This window comes from Leptodactylus fuscus, chromosome 9 (assembly GCF_031893055.1).
Source record: "Leptodactylus fuscus isolate aLepFus1 chromosome 9, aLepFus1.hap2, whole genome shotgun sequence".
In the NCBI taxonomy this organism is placed as follows: domain Eukaryota; kingdom Metazoa; phylum Chordata; class Amphibia; order Anura; family Leptodactylidae; genus Leptodactylus; species Leptodactylus fuscus.
In genome coordinates this window covers 28,241,438-28,268,443 of record NC_134273.1, presented here as the reverse complement: position 1 = coordinate 28,268,443, position 27,006 = coordinate 28,241,438, and the positions used below count along the sequence as shown (strand labels likewise).

At 42.8% G+C, this 27,006-nt stretch overlaps 1 protein-coding gene across 2 annotated transcripts in view; it reads right to left on the bottom strand.

Annotated features, from left to right (window-relative positions):
* Positions 1 to 27,006, bottom strand: part of FAM107A (family with sequence similarity 107 member A) — an 82,922-nt gene that overhangs the window by 7,427 nt on the left and 48,489 nt on the right. Inside the window, exon 1 of one of the 2 annotated variants that reach the window (XM_075287934.1) lies at positions 22,867 to 22,996. The exons of the other annotated variant lie outside the window; for it this stretch is intronic. Within the exon in view, the coding sequence (XP_075144035.1) occupies positions 22,867 to 22,948 (82 nt within the window). The 5' untranslated portion in view covers positions 22,949 to 22,996. Of the gene's footprint in view, positions 1 to 22,866; positions 22,997 to 27,006 lie in introns of those variants that run through there. 2 annotated transcript variants of the gene reach the window in all.

The following is a 27,006-nucleotide window of genomic DNA, read 5'->3' as shown; positions in this document are numbered from 1 at the left end:
TTTTCCTCTGCTATTTCTTAGCACATTCTGCAACGGAGTCTCCCATGGAACTTTAGTGGTGATGTCTTTCATCTTGGCCGGTTGTCAAAGCATATGACCATGAATGCAAAAACTTTCTATGGTCTGGTACTTGTCAAAACCTGACCAGGATTTCCTTATTGAACACAGGTTAACAAGCAGGGACACTACATGTATCAGAAGATAATCCGACCACAATAAGGACATCATGGCTGGTTATCAGGAGGAAACCACATGTATGAGAAGATAACCCAACCACAATAAGGACATCATGGCTGGTTAACAGGAGGACACTACATGTATGAGAAGATAACCTGACCACAATAAGGATATCATGGCTGGTTATCAGGAGGGACACTACATGTATGAGAAGATAACCTGACCACAATAAGGACATCATGGCTGGTTATCAGGAGGACACTACATGTATGAGAAGATAACCCGGACACAATAGGAACATCATCACTGCTTATAAGGAGGACACCACATGTATGAGAAGATAACCTGACCACAATAAGGACATCATGGCTTGTTATCAGGAGGACTCTACATGTATGAGAAGATTACATGACCATAATAAAGCCATCATGGCTGGTTATCGGGAGGACACTATATGTATGAGAAGATAACGTACCCACAATAAGGACATCATGGCTGGGTTTATAACATTTATCAGTCCATAAAATGTTCTTGCATTCACAGTCATATCCACTGGTAATCTATCCAGACAACAAACGGTCACCACTAAAATGCTTTGAGAATATTTTTAAAATTCTGCAAAATTTTTAATCATTTATATTTGCAAAAAATGTTCAACTTTTAATTGTCTAGAAATTAAAACTTTTAAATCTGCCCAAAATGATAATTACAATAAAGTCTGCTCATATAAAATGTATTGATCACAGTCAGACTGAAGCTTTGCCATAGACATTCACCTAAGTAAGTTGTTTCTAAACCCTGATCTAATTTTTAGTGCAAAAAAACCATAAAAAGGCAGCCGGACGTCAGATATATTTGTGGTAACAAGTCCTAATAAAGAGGGTCAGGCGCAAGACTTGAAGAAAGCAAAAGGAAACTTCTGAGCTTCTGTAAAAGCAAAGTTAATTCCCCAAGAATTTGATCTCTACGTGAAGTCGGTCAGGTGCACAATTATTCTAGGCCACAAGGCCCTCCAGGGTCTAACAATGTATAAATGGAATTAGCATACATCCACCGCGCTCTATAAAAAGACATCAATTCCTGGTTAATATTAACTTTGTGGCATAGATTGAGGTCATGAGACAGAGAACGAAGAGGAGGAGAAACTAAGAGATAAAAGGAGAAAAGCACACAGTGAGAGATGGGGAAACAGATGAAGAAAAAAACAAAGGCGGGGAAAATAAAGAGAATCAGACCCAAATTTACTGATAGTTACACCTATGTAAATGGACATTCTAAAATCGTGCCAGATTTATCACAGTGACTGATGCTGGATGATAATTCAGCTGTCTCTTTAGACTGTCTAGTTTACCTTTACAGCACAACCAGAATTTTTCAACACAATTTTGTCACATCATGGCGTAGTATCAAAGGTTTTGTTTGCAACAGAGATTTTGACATAATAATTGAACTCTGTCCCTTTAAGACTGTGGCTTAAAGGGTTTGTCTATGATATTAAAAATATGAAAAAACCCTATACGACTCTATTCCCATACAGCTCCAGTGTAGCCATTCTTGAAGCCCAAACCAGCCTTTATTTGTTCTGTATGCACCAGAACCCGGCCCTGTTATCATTGCTCCAAAGAGGTAAGACGCCACACCCTTGTTGCTCTAAAAAGCTGATTTGCATATTGAAAAAAACATTGATATCTTGGCAACGGAGGCAGTGATTCTCAAGAGGTAAACACTGTTTAATTCAAGTGATATTAACTATCTATCTGCAGGCCTGGGTTGATAAATTGATATATGGTGATGCTAACCTATCTATCTGCAGGCCTGGGTTGATATATTGAGGACTGGTGATGCTAACCTATCTATCTGCAGGCCTGGGTTGATATATGGTGATGCTAACCTATCTATCTGCAGGCCTGGGTTGATATATTGATATATGGTGATGCTAACTTATATATCTGCAGTCCTGGGTTGATATATTGAGGCCTGGTGATGCTAACCTATCTATCTGCAGGCCAGGGTTGATATATTGAGGTCTGGTGATGCTAACCTATCTATCTGCAGGCCAGGGCTGATATATTGAGGTCTGGTGATGCTAATCTATCTATCCGCATGCCTGGGTTGAGATATGGTGATACTACCCTATCTATCTGCAGGCCAGGGTTGATATATTGAGGTCTGGTGATGTTAACCTATCTATCTGCATGCCTGGGTTGAGATATTGAGATATGGTGATGCTACCCTATCTATCTGCAGGCCTGTGTTGAGATATTGAGATATGGTGATGCTAACCTATCTATCTGCAGGCCTGGGTTTATACTGGAGTCTAGTGAAAGGCTCCATTTAATACAGGGCATGTAATGTCTTACTATGTTACACTGCCACTGCCACTTTTAGATGAACTAATGGGATTTGCTTTTCCACTTGGTATAGGAAAATTCCATTTTGGTCATTTGAGTGTCCTTCAGACCATCTTTTAAGGTGTCACATTAGCCATAGATAGAGAAGTCACAGGTCCGAACGGCCTTTCATTTGTTGCGATGCATTAATAATCATCCTCTTTATAACCTGAAACTGTATTTGCCTGCCGAGCAAGAGTCATTCGATATGTCTAAGACACAGCAAAACAGAATACTTGGAGGTACCCAAAGGCCGTTACTAAAGACACCTAATCCCATTACTTATTAAAAGCATCCAATGGATTGTGCTGCGACAACACAGTTATTATACATTTCATTTTCCATTTGGGTAACATGAATAATGTAGGGTGCAGCGAGTGAGGCGGACACCTGCAATATAAACATGTATAATGGGCCCATAAATATAGATTTACATGCATTACTATCTACCAAGTCGTGGTGTATACATATATATGCAGTGAAATATTGGCTTCTTTTCCCTTCCTCATGACTATTTTCCTAACAGTCCATTTAGCTTGTGCTCATAGGCCAGGAGGGGCTACCTTGTGACTAACTCATCAAGGTTGTGGAGTCGTTAGGCCAAAGCACCAACTCCGACCCAAGTTTTCCACAGCCCTACTCCAACTCCTTCATAAATGGCTGACATCCATGGTCAGACAGAAGCAGTAAAGACCTTATTCTCGATATAAGTGTTCCTATGGAAGTAAATTTGTAACAAACTATATATCTAATTACGGTAATACAATATTAATAGTTGTGTCATATAAATCAGGCATGTCAAACTCAGGGTACCCCGAGGGCCACATGAGTAACAAGAGGTTGTTGCGAGGGCCGCACACAGCAGCTAATGGCTAGGGCCTAGGGGACTGATCACTAATACCATGATTCGCAAAAATCCGGCATTTCTATTGCAGACTACATAGAGTAGCCTACAATAGAAAGTATAGAATGACAGGCTGGAGCCTCACAAAGCTCCCGGCTGCCATAAAAATGCACGCAGGCCCCGAATCTTGCTCCGGGTGCCTGCGATTGCGGTAAAATGGCACCCCAGTTAAAGCTGGCAGACACCATTATTGCGTTGGAGTGCTGGGGAAGGGTTGGAGTCCTGGGGTGGGGGTGGGGGGGGGGGTGCTGGGGAAGGGGGGCCCTTCCTTGGGCCTGAGGACTGTTTTTTCCCACCCACTTGCAATTCTTGCACTTGGGGGTTAATAGGAGCACTACAGACTGTAATGCTCCAATTAACCCCCAAGTGAAAGAATTACAAGGTGGGTGGGAAAAAAAACAGTCCTCAAGCCCAAGGAAGGGCCAGACAGACATCAAAAAGCCCCCCTCCCCCAGCACCCCAACCCTTCCTCAGCACTCCAACCCCCCCCCCATCATCATAAATCTAGTGTTTATGCCCTGTATTTCTTCTGCAGAGGCTTACCTGCTTCTACTCTTCAGCCTGCGCAGCGGTCTTGTGAGACCGAGTAGGACGCAGGCACACGTCGGGTGCGGGCCTGATTACGTGGCCATGTCACCCGGCGTGTGGGGAGGAGGGGGCAGAGTGGAGGGAGGAGGAGGCGAAGCGGAGCAGGCTCTCTGAGACCTGCTCTCTGCGAAGGGTGAGAGGTGGCCGCTGGAGCAGCGCTGCGTCCAGCAGGGCCGCCCCAATCCACCGCTCATTTTCCTTGTACATCTGCAGCCCGCACAAAAGTCTCAAACTTTGTCTCTAAAGTTTAAAGTTTGTTTAAAGTTTAGAGACAAAGTTTGAGACTTTTGTGCGGGCCGCAGATATGCCTGTAAAGGGCCGCATGCAGCCCGCGGGCCGCATGTTTGACATGCCTGATATAAATACCTATAATTGTAGAATATAAAAATAATTCATTATTTTATTTTGAAACCAGAGTCGGACATTTTTTTCTGACTCCAACACCCCCCAAGACTCGCCCTGACTCTGACTCCACAACTCTGGTTTTTCATACTGGTCTTGATAACTCTGCCCCATAGGGTTTATGTCAATCTACAATAAGGTGCACACCTTGTCATAAATAAGACACATTCTCCAAGATTTGTGCAACTAAACAGTAATCTACATCAGCTCTTTGCTGGCATAGATTTCTGGCATCATTCACAACATGATAAGCCAGATACATGTGACAGCAGAGGGCAAGCCAAAAGTTCAATCCGGGTCAAATCCAACATGGCAACCAACAAACAACTCCAAGTGAGCAGGATGTAAAGAACCTTGTTGCTCTGAGCACCCTGCTGAAATATGCCTGTCCCTTCAATATGTTGCTCTGAAGAGCTCAATGTTAATAGTAAGACATGACTGAACATTGATTAACTGATAGAGGCCTGCGACTTTGTGCCACTAAAAGTCTAGAAGTGATAAGACGGACATCAGTTGCACAGACTTGCGGAGTGATCCTGGTACTGTTATATCCAAGTGCTATGTTTTGTCCAGTCATGGAAAGAAACATTGAAGGAAAAATCTCAGCTTGCCCTACTAGATCAAGCAATGACCCAGTTCTTCCCACAAATGGCCTGCTTAGATGTAGCGAAGACGGTCTCCATCATGGCAGAACTAGGTTCTCCTGCCCTAAAGGAATCTTATTGTGCTGCACAATCTCCTTTCACTTACAACTCTCTTTGATGCAGACTCGTAGCAGTCAAGTCCTCCAACACTCAAGAAATACAATCCTCGAGATTTCTCAATTCAGGGACTGTAGTCTCGTAGGCAGGTGATAAGGCCTACAATGAGTTCTAGGCCTTGAGTGCCCATTGCTCTTGAAAGCTGTCCTAGAATGTGATCTAGAAGGATAGTCATATGACTAAAAGTGGAAAGTACTCTGTATGTCCAGAGACTACACTCTTCAAGAGAAGGGCATACTTATGAAGTCTGAGAAATGGCTACCATGTTTTTTCTGCACTGCCAGGACATGGATGAAGTCTATACTAATAGGTCGAAAGATGTTGGGGAAAAAATTGCATTATGTTTATCATTCTCCTTTTATATGAGTGTTACATCTGGTATTGGTCTTTAGACCAATGTGATTTTACTAAGGAGATGCCCATATGCCCTAGTAGGACCTGTAAAGATATGGCAGCCTTTTTAAGTCCAAGGGACTGTTAAATCGCTTTTGCACGTTGGATTTCCTGAGAGGATCAAGATGGAACCCCCACCAAGATGACATGACACAACCTAACCCGATGCAACAATCCCTTTTTGGATTATCTCTTCAACTCCTCCATGAATGGTCCAAAGCTCTTCCCAGTCCACTGTACCTCAAAAACAGTCCCAGTTTAATTTACCCCCCAAATTTACTAAGTCTCAGAAATATGTTTCCAGTATTTTGACTGTAGATCAAAGATTTCTGGTTAGAAAAGTCTCAAGAACTCATGCTGTTCCCCCTGAGGTTTGACACAGTAGAAATGTTAGCGTCTTAGTAAAAGCACATAATGTACTTTATATATAACCTCCGAGAGACAATTATGTTGACCGGACACTGCGGGCACCATTGTAATGTAATATCTAAATAACTCCGCCAGAATGTAGATCAAGATCCTCAGCGTAATCTCTGCAGTGGGTAAAGTTCCTTACAACAGTGGATCTTTGTTTGACAACAATAGTTAAGACATTTGTATTCCTCCAGCCACCGGCGTATGGTGTAATGCAGATTCCTTAAGGCCTGGCTTCCAGGCTCAAAGAAAAAGTTTTTATTTCCTCATTTTCAATGGTCTGAGTGAATCTGTCAGAGATGAGGGAGTTTGGCCATGTATAAAGAAGCAAGCCGTATGGCGAAGAAAGGAGCCTGGCCTAATGCCCAGATGAAGAGAGAACATTTCTCATGAGGCTGGCTAAGCACATTGGTTCTGCCTGCACTATGTACTCCAGCAGCTCTGAATGACTACAGACCATAAGGACGGAGGCTTGTATTGAGACGTCTTTCTAATAAGCCACTTGTGGGGTACTTGGACAAAGACCTCAGGACGCTGGTCCAAACCCAAGGATTCTTGAGGCTGACGTCATTCATCTTCAGGTTTTTGTTTAGATGTTCAGACAATACGGTATACAGAGAATATGGATGACCTGTAGGCTACTCAAAACATGACCAAAAATACACAATATGTGAAATAAATAGAAAATATACCCAAGGTACAAATGATTTATATAACTTCAGATATTACACATAGCATAGTTCTCGAGTAACCATTTTTTGAGTAAGATCTTGGGGACTATATTGCTAAAGGGGTTACACCATGACAAGTATTTATGGTCTATTCATAGGATAGCAGATCCCTCCGACTCTGAGTAGGGCGGATGTTTTACTTCCATTGAGAATGGAGCTGCAGTGCAGTGGATACAGATGTGCCCCCAATTCATTCATTTCAATGGGAGTGCCGGAAATAGTTGGCTATCTCCAATGCTCCCATTGAAATGGACAGAGCAGGAGAATATCTTCGTCTTGTCTACATTCTCAAGTCAATACAATCTTTCATAGCCAAATTGACTCATGGATGGTCCCCTGTGCTCAGATTTGATCATAAAAGCACTTGGGCTCCTTAGGGTGACTGGGGTTGAGTCTTTGCATCTCTAACATGGTGCAAATTATACAAATTAGATCTTATTCACATGATAATAAAAAAATCTACATTTAGTCTAAGGAACCATCCATGAAAAATTAGAACATGTCTTATGTCTGTCAGTTTTTCATGAGTCATATTAATATTGGACTACACTTTTGTGGTGTAAAAAAGTTATAAAAGTGAGAAAATTGGTGCAATTGACTTTTTTTCTCCTCACCCTCACCTGTTTCCCAAAAAGGACATGGTAAGGAAAGGTTCAAATCTACGTTGTAGTCTTCATGGGAGACTCTGCCTAAAATCGTTGGAGAGAAAAGTCCTGCAAGGAGGATTTCAGTATAAAACTGTAGGAAACTCAACAGGTCCTATTATAGTCTATGTGGGTCCATGTAGACCCAAACAATGGAGAGCCAAACACTAGTGTGAACCTAGCGTAAGTGACATGGCATAGGGGGGGTCAACCTGTCATTTTTATGACTTTTTACACCAATTTACTAGCATAAAGGATCCCTAAAATCTATGGCAGAAATCTATTAAGCTGGTGTAGATGTCTGCGCAGACGCACAGCCCCACTGGAGGATGCGTCTGAGTTGTGCGCCCTGTCGTGAATGAAACCTGAGGTACTAAGTGCTGGTCTTGATAAACTCCTCCAACCCCCCATAGACTCAAGACTGCAAAAAAAAGGTGCCCTATGGACGCAAAATAGCCATCAAAAAACGACTGTTTTATCTATTTTAATATTAATATGTCAAAGTAAATGAAAGTCAATTCACATCCATAGGTTTGTACAACCAGCCTAGAAAATCATTGGGAAAAAAATAGAAATCTGATGATTCTCGATGAAATCCATGTCACGGTGATACGGAGCCATTTACCTTCCAGCTGATAGTAAAGTCTATTGTATAATGCCTTGTTATGCAAATGTCATTAATATAATGTAAATATGATTTACAGAGATGGCAGCGGCCGCTCTGGCGAGGAATATCACTCCATAGAGCTGGCAGAGACGGCGCTTACAAAATGAACATTTGGCAGGATGTGCACAGATGGTAGTGTTAGGGAGGAGAGGAGTGGGGAGGGCACTCGCGAGATAAGTGGGCTATACAGTTACAGTCCAGCGAGAAGCAGAATAGTCTAAAATTGGACGATTCAACGGCTTCCATCTCTCAGCACCCTTTTTTTTTTCACATTTCAGCAAACTCTACTGTACCCTCTAAAGGGCTCCTGGAGTCCATGACTATGTTCACACATGAGATTTATTGTAGAGATTTTTGTATCTGAAAGTCTGTTCCCTTCATGTGAATACGGTTGTTTCTGCACATTCAGATGTAAGGAATGGTCACAACAAATGCAACAAATCTTCCATGCCTCAACACCGTCTCAAAGAGAGTCTGTCAGCAGAACAGAATCTATTCTTACAGAGCAAAGGTTCCCGGCCTCCTACCGATAACTGAAACAAAAGGGAAGAAGCTCACTGGTTTCCCTCTGCAGCTGAAGATGGACTCACAGAAGTCAAAGGGGAAGATTTATGAAGACTGGTGTCTTCAAGGCGTTCCGTTTATGACATACTCCTCCTCATAACTTAGGCACATCCTCTGCAGAGCAATGAACCTGCACTGAAATCTACACCAAATCATAGCTGGCATAGGTTTCAGGAATCACTTACACAATTAAGCTGTCGTAAATGATCATAAATCTGGTGGGGATGGTGGCTCTGCTCATGCCCTCACCACGGCCAATGAAAAGTGTGGCGTAAAAAAGAAAAAAAAAAAAGTTGCAAACGTTTGTGCAAAAATGGTGTACAAGGCTTAAAGCGTGCCTCCAGGTAAAACAACTTTGTATAGTACAGGTAAATATAGGAAACATTGTACTATATCTTATAAAAGAAATAGGTTTTCTTCTCTACTTTTCAGGCAGAGTTACTTTCTACATAGCAGTCTGTGAAGGGTGATAGAAAATACACTATGCTCTTTTAACACTGCTAGGCTGTAGATAAGAGGCTACTAGTGCACAGAATGAGGCCATAAATCAAATAACCAGCTGCTAGCTGTCTTCTATCCTTTCCTCCTTCTCCACAGAGCTCTGTGTGTGAGGCTGGATATGGACGTTTCTGATCATCAAGCAGTCAGGTTGAAAATAAGGAGGAGAACAGTTGTATAAATGGAGAAGAAACAGATCTGCTTAATAAGATGTATCACAAAGTTTCTTCTATTCTCCTGTACTAGTCATTTATGAAGCGTTAATTTCAACTGAAAGTGCCCTTTAATAAATCTCCCCAATGAATCTGCCTCCACATGTTGAGGAAAGAGCTGAAGAGGTCCAGCGCTTGGCTCAGGGCTTCTGATCTGATGTAACGTATGGCTGTGACAGGTGTAGGGGCTGAACTGTGGTTGTGGCAAGGTGTGGTGCTATTTAGACAGTTCTGAGTTCCACCATCACGAGAATTATTTTTAAAAACAGAAGTTCTCATGTCTTTTTAGGATCATGGTGGTCCCACCTGGAAAGCAGCCACCAAGCACTGGAGAATGGAGTCAATGTCAACTTCTGTTTATGTTCTGTGATCACGATCAGTAAAGTCTGGTTCGGTAGTTTTTGGGTGGTTCTTCTGACACAACTATATTGCACCCCCAGCTGCTATGGGTATGACAAATATTACTCCCTAGACTGTACCACAGAATGTCCATATGACCTAAAAACAGAGATGCTAGTACTTACATATATATTGTCAGGGTCTGGGGTTTCTAGGTGGGGTGGCATAGACACACCAGTCCATTTTCTTTTAGCCCAAAACAAAGGTAGAGTTTATTTTCACTCAAAAAGGTAGTGCAGCAACAAAAGGAAATAATACAAAAATAAATACCTGCCCGACTAGGCTCTAACTAAACATAGAATAGGTTACCTCACCTAGAATAACAGAAATCCAATAGCCAGTAGAATCATTCAGGACACAGCTCCAAAAAATATGACCTCTCTGTTGGCTCTCCAGCCAAGCTCTGCCCCCAGTCTGCTGCTGGAGCTGACTTCTTAAGTCTCCTTGATGAGGAGATTCTCTGCAGCTGAGTCGCTGCCGGAACATCCCCAAAGTGTGGACTGGAGGGGGGTGGAATGACAGGTCCCACTACCAACCTACCTGCCATTCCTAAAAATCCAGCCCAATACTGAGCATTTACCAAAATGCTCAGCAGACAAAAGTCGTCTGATGAGAACAAACATTCCTGGAGTTTTTCTCATCTCACCCACCTGAGTAGTCTGGGTGAGATGTACACCCCCTCCATTACCTTACCAACCATCGGCTTACAATATATATATATATATATATATATATATATATATATATATATATGTATGTACAAGGGCAGGATGCCTAAGCAGGGGACGTGATCTTCTCCTCTAGGCCTGCCGCTATCCGTTCCATGTCACCATATTTGAGATTTCTCCCTCGAGTGTCATTCTTGCAGATAGGGTTAACATAACTCACAACGTGACATTTCTCCAGCACTTTTCAGCTCATCACGCTGTTTACATAATTGCTAGTAAGTGAACAAGAGCATCGTCCTCCTCCTCCTCCTCCTCCTCATTCTTCTATCAAGAGAATGGCAGATTTCACAGTAAGGAACAAATTCACAAGTTGCAGTGGAATCGATAATAATATCAATCACGTCTGAGCAGAGGTATCCTGATATTTTATAACCTCCTCTCCATGGATGAATCAGAGGATCCTCTTCCATCTAGACCACAATATATATGACTATAGATAACACTGCAAAAATACTGTGGATGGAGGAATATAGGTGCCCATATAACTTCAATAGCTTATATAACCAACGACTATTTTTCTTAAAGGATCTGTCCAGGATTTAGGGGCAGGGGGAGTTGGGGTGGTTGTAAAATAAAAAGAATAAAAAAAGACCCACACACCTTTCCCTAGTACTCTGTTGACCGCTCTGGCTCCATTTCCCTCAAGTGCTGGTGCTTGCAGTGCTAAAAGTCATGAGGATCACATGACTGCCAAAACCAACCACTGCCCACAGGAACCTTCAATGGTCTCTCCCCAGCAAGGGAAACAGGAATGGGACTGGACAATGGAGCATCGGGGATAGAGGACTAATTTTTCTTTTCTTTTAGACCAACTACCGTCGCCCCTGAGGTTTCTCCAAATTCTAGACAACCCCATTAACTCCCCCATACACATGCATGTTTGGATTAGACAAAGGTGCATGTATTATCAATACGGACAGGAGAAAAAGCTGCCAGACATCTTGGGCGGTGGCCTCCCTAGAGAACAAGAGGTTTGGGCATGTTGAAATCCAATACGCATGGCCCTGCTTTCCTTTGACATTGGCCATTAGGGAAGAGTCGGCACTGTCCCATACACAGATAGTCAGCACTGTCCCGTAGAAATCGTATGAACATCTATAGTCTACCACTAAAGAAACTGCAGGTAGAAGGCCTTAAAAAACTTGTTTTCCTCCAGAATCAGCACCACATCTGTCAATGGGTTAAGTCTAGTATAGCAGCTCAATCCTATTCAGTTTAGCTGCAATACCAGATACAACCTGTGTACACGTGTGGCACTGTTTTTATAAGTAAGCATACTTAGAAGTTTACACCACACAAGTGGCGATGTACACAATGGATGCCTTCCTTGAGCAATAAACAGAAGTCAATAGAAATGTTGTATGTTGCCTACTGGACCGCCACTGTTGTTGTAGGTGATGTGCAGCACTTCAGCTGAAAACAAACAACATTTTTGGCAGCTATTGTATTGGTCATACATTATGTTCTCCAAGGCAAGCCTATGAGAAGTGACATCACACGATGCTGGCTGCCAAGAAACGTTGTGCAGAGTCAATCATCATCAATAAGCAAAACCCGCTCGCCGATACTTAGGTTTTTTTTGTTCATTTTTGTTGATCAAAAAATGACAACAGAGATAGAGAACATATGGCTCTCCAGATGTGTCCAAACAAGATGTCCCGGAAGGCATCGAGTCCCCAACAGATGCTCAGTTATCAGATGCCTGACTATGATTTATGAGGACAAAAAAGGCTTACAGAGACTTGTAGTTCTGCATGTGCTGGAAAACAAGGTGCTCACTTACATCATATACCCAAATCCATCGCCTGCTGAAGACTTAAATCTTACCCTCCTCTCACTCAAGTCCTCTTTACCATGTTCATGAGATTGTGTGAGACTATAGTTCACTTCTTGGTTTCATCAATGTCAGACTGGTGATGGTCTTAGACTCAGCACATCTGTCAATCGGCTGCTTGAAGGAGCTGATCAAGTGGATAGGACAAAGCTGCAATACCCTGTACTGCCACTAGACTGCACGCAGGTAGATGCAGCAATGCAAACAATGAAGAGGCCACAGCACTTGACCGAGTGCCAGACACCTAGTCGGCAGGCTTTCTAGGGATCAGGCTGATATCAATTTGCTATTGATGGTCTATTCCAATGATAGGCAAGCTTAATGAAAGCTCTCCTAATATCTAATAGGGTACCAACTCTGAGGATTCATCTATTGGGGGCACAGGGGCCATCAAACCAGCAAGTCAGAAAGGAGGAAAAAGGAGATAGATGTTATTTTTGTACAACCAAATGAACATGGTGTCTGAGGACCTTATAATGCTACAGAAGCCAAAGTCAGATGTGTGTAACCAGTCACCAGATATGTGGTCTAGGTGGAAGAATATGACGATCTGGGTATCACTGGAGAAAGACAGAGGCAATAACATTTAGTTGTCCATCAGACAGCTATCATACTGAATGCCAGCTTCATCGTGCAGGTTGTGCGGGTGTAGAGGGGAAACATCTGAATGGGCACCAAGAGACCTTCTATCACTATTATGTGCAGCAATGTCCATTACACTCCATAGGAGTGACCTGATGTATGACTTATCCTAAATACATTTAACCATTTTGCAGCACCAAACACTAAGCAGACCTTACACATTAGATAGTACATATCCCCTTGGTTGAGGTGTTGGGAAGACAGTGGGGAAAGCCGCTGCCAGACACCTCTGTCGACAGCTTATCTTCCAAGAACAAAAGAATCAGGCATGCTGAAATCCAACATGTCCATCCCTTTCCTTCCCCAACATCTGCCACGTTCCGTTGGGGTAAAGCTAGTAGTCCATCAATACTATGAGCCAGTCCCAGCAGAGCCGTCAGGTTCAACCACAATATACATCTAATCTGCACCATCAGCAAATCACATTAAACCTGGCGAGATTCTATTTCGCTATATTATTCACACGCTTCCTTCTTCTACCATACATTGTGACATCTACATACGTCAAGGCGAATACCAACCATACTTACATCAATATACCATATATATGATAAGTATAATATCTGGACTTCCAATCTGCTCCGCTCATACAAGGATGTAAACAGTTCCCAACCACACCTGAAAGTCTAATATGTTTCTGGCAGGAATTTGAAGTTTACTTTTCATGTTCTCGATAGGGTCAGGAGGAATGACTGGTATGTGACTTGGGAAAGGTAATTAAGATGTTTATTTAAACAACCGCCTGGTAAGGAATGTCAGATGTACCGCATCTAGTGTTAATGCTGGGGATAGGGTGAATAACTAAAGAGCAAGAGGGTCAGGACCTCCTCCTTCTTGGCATCAGTATGGACTTACATGTCTTTGGTCACACTTTGTTATTGCCTTCAGTGTACGTGCATAGGCCTAATGTCGGGCACATAAAAGTGTGAACAGAGCCAATAATGGATATGACTTCTTAAAACGCTACATGCACACTACTGTAATGGTTTTTTTTTCTTTGCAAATACTGATCCGCAACGTGTATTTCATCAAAATCACAACAAGCAAATAGACTTGTATGATCCCCCTACATTTGTATCTGTGAGACAGTGCCACAAATATGGACAATAATAGACATGCTATATAATTTGCGATTAGTTTCTCCAACTCAGACACTGATCAGTATAAACTATGGACATACATATGGCGCCATAGAGATGAATAAGTCTGTATACTACCCCCAATTGTGGACAATATACTGATAACAACTATGGTTCTGCGCTTGGGGCCTTTGGAACAGATTTTGCGCCGGATTCCATTTCAAAATCAGCTACAAATTCTGGCTGTAATCTGCCTCCCATTGCTTTCAATTGGAGGTAGTTATGAATTACCGGTAATGAATTTCATTTTTGTATGCAGAAAAAAAGAATTCTGCTTGATCATGCCGCAAAACCCGTATTGTATCTGAGGATGATCAGTAACCAAAGCCGTGGCAGAAAGCTGAAGCACAGCTTTAGCTTTCTGACGCAAGTTCCACAGGGATGGAATTTGAAGAGAAATCAGATGCGGATGCAGCTCCATTATAACCAGTTCAGTTTGTTTATATGCAATACTGCCAGGAGTAACTGTACAAGAGCAAACACATAGCTAAGAAGAACCCAAGTGATCATCGTATAGGCTTAGATCATCAGTAGTAGTGAGCTTTCCCTTTAAGAAAATCCGTGGCTATTCAGTATGTTTGAGACAACAGGTATAATCTGCTTTTTATGAACCCAGGAAATGTGCTCTTATCTTCATCAGTGATATTAAACATAAAATTGTGTTTCCATAGCGAGTGCTTTTATTATCTGTCGCTGTAGTCTTTTTCGGATATTTGATTTGGAGGAAAAAATTGTGAGCAAATCAACTCATATCAGACTTTTCATATATCTGATTTCCTCTAAAGGTGGCAAATTTACCGTAATGCAAAATCGGTGCTGAAACTGATCTCTGAAGTAACCTTAGGATGTAATAAGCATGAAATACAGTAATAGGCATGGAAGTCATTTTCTGGGATCCCTTATCAAGGCTCATTTACTTCATTACATGTTTGGTGTTTACCCGATAAACTCCTATTTCTCCATGGTGGTTGAGTTGCTGGTAGTGAATTAACAATGCAGCTTACAAAGCACTCCCTGTTTGGCCTATGGAGGGCTTCTGCTGATATAAAACAGCCTATCTGAAAAGCCGAGTACAGTGTAAAACAGGAGTTTGAGTCAGTAGCCTTTGCTGAGCCAGGAGACAGATTTTAGACACCAGTTGAATATTCACGGTCAGGCCACCCCAAAGGAGTCTAGCCAGGAGCTAAAAGGGTTGTCCAGGAATTACAGGAGGGAGGCCGAGAAGGGTGAAAAAAAACTCAAAACATACTCACCTGTCCCCGATGATCTGGTGTGTCCCACCGTTGTCCACTGGAGTGGCGCCTGGGTGTTTGTTTCAGTGGAAGTCCTCGCCACATGTGACTGCTGAGGCCAATCAGTGGCTTAAGGAGCCTAAGGAAAGGACCTGGGATGTCACAGATGACGTGTATGAGTGTTAAGGGGTCACAACGACTTCTGCCAAAACAGGGGTTGGGGCACACCAGAGCACGAGGAACAGGGTTTTTTTTTTCATCTTCTGGCCTCCTTGATGATAACTTTAATTCCTTGACAACCCCTTAAGGCCTATTTCAGGCCTCTGTAGCAAAAATGCTGCATTTCTGGCCTTTGAGGGGGCTGTAAAATCCATTGTTTTTTTCTTCTGCAACATTTCTGCAAAGGACAAAAATGCAGCATTCCTGGCCTTTGCAGAAATGTTGTAGAAAAAAACCCAATGGATTTTACAGCCCCCTCAAAGTGAATGGGGTTTTATTTAATCTCCTCCCCAAATGTTGGGAAAAAAATGCTTTGTTTTTCCCATTGACTTATACGAGGGGAGGCAACCCCCCCCCCCCAAAAAAAAAAAAAAAACAGTGAAGTTTTTGCACATTAATTTTAACACAGCTATTTTTAGCTGGGATCGCTATGCGTGGCCGTAGCCTTTCTGAAATCTCATCCTGTGCGTGGATGTAAAATCTCACTCGCTTCCCTAGGACTCAAAATTCTGCATTTTTTCTGCAATGTGAAAAGTGAGCCACAAAAAACCCCACTGATGGCCAGGGCTAGAAAAATATCAAAAATGTTCCATTCTTACAGCACAGCCCCTGTTCCTTCCGCTGCTAGTCCAGGCCAAACCAGAAGTGTTAAGTCTTCCAAGACCAATATTATCACCTGACCTCAGCAGCCACATGTGCAAAAACAGTGACATCACTGCAGAAAAAATTTGGGATTTGACGAATATGACTTCATTTTTATTTTACGTCGCCCCGCCACTAGCAGTTTTTCCATTTCCAGTTTTCAGGTGGGCAAAATTCTCTGCGACTCATTAGTAAAAAAACCAAAACAATACTCGCCTTACCAATTCCCCATCTCTCCTGTTCTGATGGTGCCCAGTACTCCACTGTAGCCACTTTCGTGCAGAGAAGGACCAGGGACTTGGGTAGCATTGTAAAAAGATATATACACACAACTGGCCATTACTATACAGATTTACGAGACAGATTTATGACCAATTCCTGGTTTATCAAATGTAATTTTCAGCAGATGCCGTGTCAAGGCAAGTCTATGGAGTGCCAACGCTGGAGCAAGGAAACAGTAAAGTTGCTGCAAAATAAACTTAAAATCAACACCTAATATATTCCAGATAATATGAAGCCAGGCAAGTGGAACAAGCAGTTTTCAGTGAACTTAGTGTGCCATGGCTAAGCTTATTATAACGCTCTTCAGGGAGTCATTTGAAGCCACTTATGTGGGTGTAGGGAAGCAAAGTGAGCGATTCATCCAAGGAAAATATGGTTTCAGATATTTCAATGTTCTATTGGTTGCAAGAAATTCTGCAATGTAGTAAAACAGGGGGTGTGAGTTTTCATTGCGCCCATGACAACACCCGACATTAGAAGTTGAAGCTTGAAGTTCCCAGGTCCTGATCTGTTCCAGGACACCTAAATTCCTCAACTGTGGCTGGGCCCTGGTGTAACTGCAACCTTCTGAACCACTTATATGGTTTGTTAGTGTTGCAATTTTCATGTCTACATATAAAAGTTTGCTTCAAGAAAGGGGAACGGCTGACAAGTCTGACATGGCATCAATAGCATACATAGGATTTTGTCAAATAAAGGCTGAGATTACTAACATTTGCATAAGCATGAGGTGCGACTGGCCCACCTGAGTACCAGAGGACCCTTCCGAAGGCCCACACAAGAAAGGTCAACCAGAAGACACCCATATTTGAAGGGTATTATGAACTACTTCTTAGGGGATGGACCCCCAGAATGATTTTATCAGGTGGGCCCAAGTAAACCTCAGTCTGACTTTGTAAACAGTAGGCATGTGCACAAAAAATTTGACAGTTAGTACCCCCATAACATTGTCCGTCACAGTAAGTAGACTCATGACAGTCACCAGGGGCATATGTAGAATTTTCCAGAGGGTGAACCCCCTAAACACAGTATAAGGCCATCTTAGTGCCTCCACACATTAGAATACCCTTCACCTACTATAGTGTCTCCTTTAGTGCCCCCACAAACAGTATAGTGTCCACCTGTGACCTTCACACAGTATAAAGCCCCCTTCCACACCAACACAATATAATGCCCTCTTAAGTCCAACACATATTACAATGCCTTGTACCCCAGGCTCAGCCTCCAGACATTATAACGCCCCCAGTTCAGCCCAACACAATATAAGGCCTAGGGAGTGAGCGGTGAGTATTTTTCTCAGTGCTCATCTCTCTTTTGAGTGTTCCTGTTCCCTCAGGCGCCACAGTAACACCATCAATCCGCGCAAAGAAGTAGCAGTCAGGCCCAAGAGCAGCGAGTACTGAGAAGCATACTCATCGCTCACTCCTCATCCAATGCCAATAACAACTTCCATCAGTACTGATGATCCTCATCATGCAGGAGAGAGCGCCGACTGACCAGGGTCAGCAAGGGGTAGTGCAAACTGGGAAACCTCTTGTGTAGACAACTGTCAGTCACAGAAACTGCCCACATTATATTACCAGGCTCTACGTATACATGCCCATGCTCTGCAACAAGTTAAAGGCAACATGGAGAAACAACTTGTGAGGTGAGAGACCCTGGGGCGAGATCTCCACCTATCAAGTATATATATGTGTGTGTGTGTGTATTTATATATTTGTTAGAGACATTCAATAAATGTTTCAGATGGAATACCCCTTTAACTATATTAGATCCCTCTACCAACGTGGGTTCTTGGAATTGAGATCCAATACTCTAGCCACCCTTAATGTTATATTAACCACAATACTGATGTATACATTATATACTATATATATTTCCATCGCACAAATGAAAAGAAAATACTAAAATTACTAAACAGATTGTTCTATTTCAAAAGGAAAAAATGAGAAACGAACGGCCTAAGACTATGCAGCATTTATCAGCAACAGATGGGTCTATGAAAAAACATCACAGAATGAATCAGAATCAGCCAAAAGATCAGATATGACAAATTCCAACAACACCAGAGATTTAATATTACAGCGCAGTGTCCTCGCCGAGCGATTATTAATACGATGGTGTACTTTGGGCTTTAGTACAAGTAATACATATTATATATTTCTAGATTTCTCCATGTTCTTCTTATACAGAATTAAATGTATTTTAGCAAAATTATTTTATGGCTTTTAGTTTCTTTTGTGCATAGAACAGATTTTTTAATTGAACAGACCATCTTTAGGAATCGACTGAAAATCTTTGGGGGTTCAACACCCAGGACTCCCACCCACAGACCAGCTGTTTGAAGCGTCACATCGGTCACATGGCCTGATCACAGCTCAGTCTCAAGAGAAAACGTGGAGCTGCAATGGCAAGCACAACTTCAGTAAATATGTATGGCGCTGTGCTTGGTAAGTACTGAAGAGGGCTCTACAAACAGCTGATCGGTTGTGGGCGCAAGTGTTGGACCCCGTCTTTAATTGACGACCCAGCCTAAGGATAGATCCTCAATTTAGTCCTGAGAAATCCCTTTAGGCCGGGGCCCCATGTCAATTATACCTACGGAGACTCTGACGATTTCTGTATAGGTATAATGGAAGCAGACTAAAACTTCTGTGAAAACTTTCTGTGAAAAGCACTACAGGAAAAATCACAACGCGTTTCTGCTGCAGTTTTTCCTGCAGCACTTTTTGGCTCTAGCCTGCTACACGGGGCCAAAAGCTGGCCATGCACACTAAATTGTCATCATCTTGAATGGACAATGCCATGTATTTTGGTCAACGAATGGCCATCACACTGTGTAGATGACCACAGCATAAGACATCACCATGAGATCGGTCGAGGTTTAACACCTCAACTTATCAGCTGATGCAGCCACCAGAAACCATACACTAAATATATGGCCAGAAATATCAAGTGAATGGTTGCAAGGCTGCAGTTTCAGGCACCATCACATCACGCAACCTGGAAGCCCCATATAGTGTACAGAGCTCCTGTAAGCAGTGGCACCTGTACACCACCCACTTGACAGTAGAGAGACTAATTGGCATAGCAGGCACCAAAACTAACTGCACTTATTGCTCAGGAATAGTAAGGTCTAGAGAACTAATGCCAACTGTGTCAGAATCAGTGGAGCGGAGCTTATTAAAGGATGTTAAGAAGCAACCAGCAAATTTGTACCAACGGTATCAAAGAAATGTCCATATGCAATGTTTCACTTGGCCATCCCGGCCTGGACTGTGGCTATGGTACCGGCATCATCTGGCCTCACCCTTAGTCGTTGCATAATCTCCACAATTACCCTACTGAAGACGACTATTTACCTTGGCCCAGGTGAGATCCAAGATGAATGTGAGCACAATAAAATACCATAAAGAAATAACCATGTCTATTTCACAACATATCTCCTGTCTAGCGCGGTGCGGCGGGAGCAATAAACACACAATCTGACACCAGCTCCGAGCTCCCGATGTAAATATGACACACGTCATCTCCATGTTATCCAGGAGGAAATGAGTGATGTGTCACTGTAATGCAATGACCCAGTGAATCCAGGGCAATGGAGATCACGCCTGGTTTCATTTAAGAAGAAATAACAAAAACAAGATTTAGATGTTTACAGCAGAATTATCAGCGTAAGAACCGAAGAACAGACCCAAGGAAAACACTAGAAGTAATGTGTGTAAGATATACCGAGATTACAGAGCAAATATATCTGGAGCCAAGACAAGCAGCGCTGAGGATCCCTGGAATAGGTGAGGTCTCCAGCCTCCGCTATTGACCCCTGGCCATGAAAACTAGGGGTGGGTAAATTACAGAGGATATTAGGAGATAGCTGGGCCTCTGCATGAGTCAGTCTGACAGTAGTAGGCAGTCAGTAAGATACAAATACAGCTATTTTCTTATAAGCATTGTCTACAAGTACTGTTCAGATTACACATATAATTGGGGTATTCCCATCATAGCGAGTGACGACTACTGTGGGTGTGACTCCTGGGACCTCAATGACCCCAAGATCTGCAGTGTTCTTAGCCACCCACTGTATACCACCTGCTAATGCTGACACATGTGCGCTGGCTGTTCTGCTGCTTGGGAACTGTGCTTGCATGCAAAACACAGAATATACATGTAGATCTGTAACTGCTGCTTGGAAGGGCCATCAATAGTGCAGTGGGCAGTTACTATACCACACTCGAGAGCTGGTGCTTGTGGGAATTGTAGTTCAGAGCTCAGGGGCTCTGACACGCCCACAGCCCGTAAGGAACTGAATAAATGCAGTAGCCTGTGATACTTCAGTTTGACAACTTTATTAGATATGTGCTCCACAATACCATGTTTTATGTAAAAGGATTGTACATCTTATTTTTGACCTATTGTTAAGTATATATGTTCAGTGGGGGTTCCTAAACCAAGGACCCCTGCAGATCACCTGATTGAAGGGGCTGCGGTGCTCATGTGACCCCTTCTCAGGTTATATTTCACACCAATTGTTTTATAGCGGCCGTGTAGTGTACAGTACAGCGAGTGAGACACGGTTGTAATTACATTGCATGGCCACTATGAAACAAACAGTGTGTGATAAATGGGTCATGGCACTTGTGCTCCCACTCCAGCCCCTGGATCAGCAGGGGGTTCCGGGTGTCAGAACCCCTCTAATTTTTTTTTTTTCTATAGATAACCTATCCTGAATAAAAATGAGATGGACAATCCCTTTAAATGTGTATAGTCCAGAATAACTGCATTACAGACTACCTATCACCTCTCCTACTATTCCTCTGTTTCTCCTCCTAGAATCTTAAGAATAAATTGACAACAGGGTGTAACCTGGTGGTGATTTGTCTCACTCAGTCCAATCGGTGCCAGACTGTGTAAGGACACACCCCATTGACAAGAAGAATGGCAACACACAATTGTTAATTTATTCATAAATTCTAGGAGAAATAACAGAGGAACAGAATAATGCAAAATTATTCGGACATGATTTTCCAGAATTATACAAGAATTTACTTAAACGGACATGTCAGAGAGGTGACAGATCCCTGTAAATTGAACTGTGTATATAGGAATACATAGATAATATCTCTGGGACCAATGAGTTTCTAAACCTCCGCTTTCATAATGTGTCTCAAAATAAAATATATATTTGTAGCAGACCCCTGTACACTGTATATATCTTACACTATATATACCGTATACAACTGTAATATAAAAAAATGTATTACAATTTACAAATAGCAATATTTCTGCAACATAAAACTCATATATATATTATAAGTATCACATATCTATAATAAAGATAATAATAATATATAATAATAAAGATACCTATAATAATATAATAATTGCTCTATGAACTATTCTTCTGGTGAGACCGATATAAAATACATTGGAATGATCAGATCACAATGATGACAGCTCCTGTACCCCGCGCTGAGCTACGTTTCGCCTCTGTTCAGATTGTCAGGTACAAGTTGCAATAAAAACAATGAATAAAACTGAAAAAGAAGAGTCTAAATTGACCCACAAATCCCAAGGACTCGCCGCCTCAGGGTCACACGTGTTCGGTCTATGGTTAGTATACAGGTATAACAATGTACTGTATATACTGTACGGAGACCACAAGCACAAGACCAACTGGTCCTGACTTTCAGAGGGGATTCCCACTCCAGTATACTTGTCATCTTCCGTCATGTTGTCAGAAGTGCCCAGATCCCACACTGTCAATTCTACTTTGACAGAATCCTGAATGGAAAATTTGTATAATCATGAAGCGATATGCGAACATAAGTAACCGGGTTTATCAGACTCTAAGAAAGCTGGGTGACAACCTGTGGCACCTATAACAAACTATACAGTATAGTTTGTAACACAGCTTTTCAGAGACAGATACGGTATAACAAACATCTCAAGGATTTATTCAGAATCTGTCCTGTCTTCACATGCAGATTCATTATTAGCATAGTAAATATTGATCATTGCAATCATTATGTACCATATATATCTATAAATATATATGTACACACAAACAATATATATTTAACATATATATAGTAATATAATGCATATTTATAGCACTCTGTAGACTTGCAGTGGTTGTGACACCACAACTCCCAGCAAGCCAAGGACTGATAGGGGCTGATGTGAGACTAACACCCCAAGCAAGCCCTGCTGCAGCTGTTATAGTCCCACACCCCCTAGAGAAGCTACAGGTTACAGGACACCACACAGGGATCAGCATTGGAAGCTGCTGCAGAACCTCTTGGAATCTGAGCTGTCCATCCCGCTCCCTCTGCAGCAGCCCCCCTGCCTGCACACGTCCCTATAGCCGGGCTGGGAGCTGAATACACAATGAAGCCCTCACTTACCGGACTTGACCAGCATGGCCCTGTGCATCCCGGTGCCCGCGGTATCGGGTACCCTCACCCGGTCAAACCACCTCTGTGACATGAGTGCGCCCCCTGCTGTCCGGCCCGCACACACCCAGCTCTGCCTGCAGCTGACGGGGAACTGCAAAGCTCTGACTGGTCCGCAGTGTTTTCTACGAGAGCAGCAGTCACGTGACCTGTGCCTGCCTGGCTTGTACCGGAGCCTCCCCTGCTGCCAGCTCCATCCTCCAGGACTGTATACTGCTGCTGTATACTGCTGTATACAGCTCACACAATCTGCACACTGTATAGCTACCTCCAGGACTGTATACTGCTGTATACAGCTCACACAATCTGCACACTGTATAGCTACCTCCAGGACTGTATACTGCTGCTGTATACTGCTCACACAATCTGCACACTGTATAGCTACCTCCAGGACTGTATACTGCTGTATACAGCTCACTCAATGTGCACACTGTATAGCTACCTCCAGGACTGTATACTGCTGCTGTATACTGCTCACACAATGTGCACACTGTATAGCTACCTCCAGGACTGTATACTGCTGCTGTATACTGCTCACACAATCTGCACACTGTATAGCTACCTCCAGGACTGTATACTGCTGCTGTATACTGCTCACACAATGTGCACACTGTATAGCTACCTCCAGGACTGTATACTGCTGCTGTATACAGCTCACACAATGTGCACACTGTATAGCTACCTCCAGGACTGTATACTGCTGTATACAGCTCACACAATGTGCACACTGTATAGCTACCTCCAGGACTGTATACTGCTGTATACAGCTCACACAATGTGCACACTGTATAGCTACTTCCAGGACTGTATACTGCTGTATACAGCTCACACAATCTGCACACTGTATAGCTACCTCCAGGACTGTATACTGCTGTATACAGCTCACACAATCTGCACACTGTATAGCTACCTCCAGGACTGTATACTGCTGCTGTATACTGCTCACGCAATCTGCACACTGTATAGCTACCTCCAGGACTGTATACTGCTGTATACAGCTCACTCAATGTGCACACTGTATAGCTACCTCCAGGACTGTATACTGCTGCTGTATACTGCTCACACAATGTGCACACTGTATAGCTACCTCCAGGACTGTATACTGCTGCTGTATACTGCTCACACAATCTGCACACTGTATAGCTACCTCCAGGACTGTATACTGCTGCTGTATACAGCTCACACAATGTGCACACTGTATAGCTACCTCCAGGACTGTATACTGCTGTATACAGCTCACACAATGTGCACACTGTATAGCTACCTCCAGGACTGTATACTGCTGTATACAGCTCACTCAATGTGCACACTGTATAGCTACCACCAGTACTGTATACTGCTGTATACAGCTCACTCAATGTGCACACTGTATAGCTACCTCCAGGACTGTATACTGCTGTATACAGCTCACTCAATGTGCACACTGTATAGCTACCTCCAGGACTGTATACTGCTGCTGTATACTGCTCACACAATGTGCACACTGTATAGCTACCTCCAGGACTGTATACTGCTGCTGTATACTGCTCACACAATCTGCACACTGTATAGCTACCTCCAGGACTGTATACTGCTGCTGTATACTGCTCACACAATGTGCACACTGTATAGCTACCTCCAGGACTGTATACTGCTGCTGTATACAGCTCACACAATGTGCACACTGTATAGCTACCTCCAGGACTGTATACTGCTGTATACAGCTCACACAATGTGCACACTGTATAGCTACCTCCAGGACTGTATACTGCTGTATACAGCTCACACAATGTGCACACTGTATAGCTACTTCCAGGACTGTATACTGCTGTATACAGCTCACACAATCTGCACACTGTATAGCTACCTCCAGGACTGTATACTGCTGTATACAGCTCACACAATCTGCACACTGTATAGCTACCTCCAGGACTGTATACTGCTGCTGTATACTGCTCACGCAATCTGCACACTGTATAGCTACCTCCAGGACTGTATACTGCTGTATACAGCTCACTCAATGTGCACACTGTATAGCTACCTCCAGGACTGTATACTGCTGCTGTATACTGCTCACACAATGTGCACACTGTATAGCTACCTCCAGGACTGTATACTGCTGCTGTATACTGCTCACACAATCTGCACACTGTATAGCTACCTCCAGGACTGTATACTGCTGCTGTATACAGCTCACACAATGTGCACACTGTATAGCTACCTCCAGGACTGTATACTGCTGTATACAGCTCACACAATGTGCACACTGTATAGCTACCTCCAGGACTGTATACTGCTGTATACAGCTCACTCAATGTGCACACTGTATAGCTACCACCAGTACTGTATACTGCTGTATACAGCTCACTCAATGTGCACACTGTATAGCTACCTCCAGGACTGTATACTGCTGTATACAGCTCACTCAATGTGCACACTGTATAGCTACCTCCAGGACTGTATACTGCTGTATACAGCTCACTCAATGTGCACACTGTATAGCTACCTCCAGGACTGTATACTGCTGTATACAGCTCACTCAATGTGCACACTGTATAGCTACCTCCAGGACTGTATACTGCTGTATACTGCTGTATATAGCTCACACAATCTGCACACTGTATAGCTACTTCCAGGACTGTATACTGCTGTACACAGCTCACTCAATGTGCACACTGTATAGCTACCTCCAGGACTGTATACTGCTGTATACTGCTGTATACAGCTCACTCAATGTGCACACTGTATAGCTACCTCCAGGACTGTATACTGCTGTATACAGCTCACGCAATGTGCACACTGTATAGCTACCAATACTGAAGCAGCCACAGACACTGCCTGAAATCTCTGATAAGGACTCATTCACACACACAGTTTTATTTCTGCATTTCTTGTTGCCCTGTAAAAAAAAGTACAGGAATTTTATGTATTTCATTGCATTTTATCGATATTTTGTTTGTCTTTTTATACAGACCGTTTAAGTCATATACATACAGATAACTATGGGATGCATCGCGGCCGATCGAGCAATCAATGGTCGGATCAATCACCGTCAGCATAAAAAAAACTAAACTGTCCGGGGTCTGTGAAAAATGGCAAATAACCAACCAAATTGGGCCGATCACTTTTATTTTCGATTGACTGATGGGTGACAATTGGCGAAACGTCAGATTTTTTTTGATCATGTGCGGTCTTTTTTTTTTATAATCGATAATGTTTCTGCGTTTCTTCCCCTATTAAAACGCTCGCGATTCTACAGCTAAAATGAACATTTCCCGTGTTTTTAGAGACGCATCTCTTCTGCAGCAGATTTTCTGCAATGTGTGGGTGAAATTAATGTAATCCTATTCACTTTGCTGATTCTATAAAACACAACGGTTTTTTCGATGCTTCTCCATAGCAGTAACAAATGCTGGGCTACTGCACCATGGGGCATTAACCTATGTCACGCTCCTTAAAGGGATTGTCTGGGATAAAATCAGAATTAACCACTAAAGTGAACCCCCTCCCCCCACCTAACTTCTAATTTACTTCTACTAAAAAAAAAAATATATAATTTTACATAAAAGCAATGGCGTAGGCCGCTCCCCTATTCACTGCTGTAACTTCTGGTGCCCGGAGTAAATGACTCCTCTACTGTTTCCCAAATTCAGTATGGTTGGCCCAGGGTAATACAATAGGCTTTGAGGATCAGAGTGATAGATTCGTCCATTTTGTAGGATCAGTATGGCTGTTATTACCCCACTCCGCCTCAGTTTCCAGAACATAAAACCCCGTGTGAACCCGGGCTTAACCAAGTGGAAGGAGTTTGCATTGTACTTGCTAAAGAGAAGCATGGTCGGTCCTTGCTTGGATATAGATCTGGGGCCGTTTGCATCTGTAGGCCCAACATCTCCTGTAGTAACAAGCCATTGTAAATGTAATAAGGACAGACCCCGCAGTATGGATGTTCAAGCTTTACTCATGGATGTCTCAGTACATTAGGGTGCATTGACATTTACACACTGCCCATTTTAGTGCCCCTATGAAATTGATGCCAGAATGGTGGCACCTAACTTGTACATACACTGTAAGTGTTAATGCAGGAAGAAGTTAAGATAAGACATCAATTTT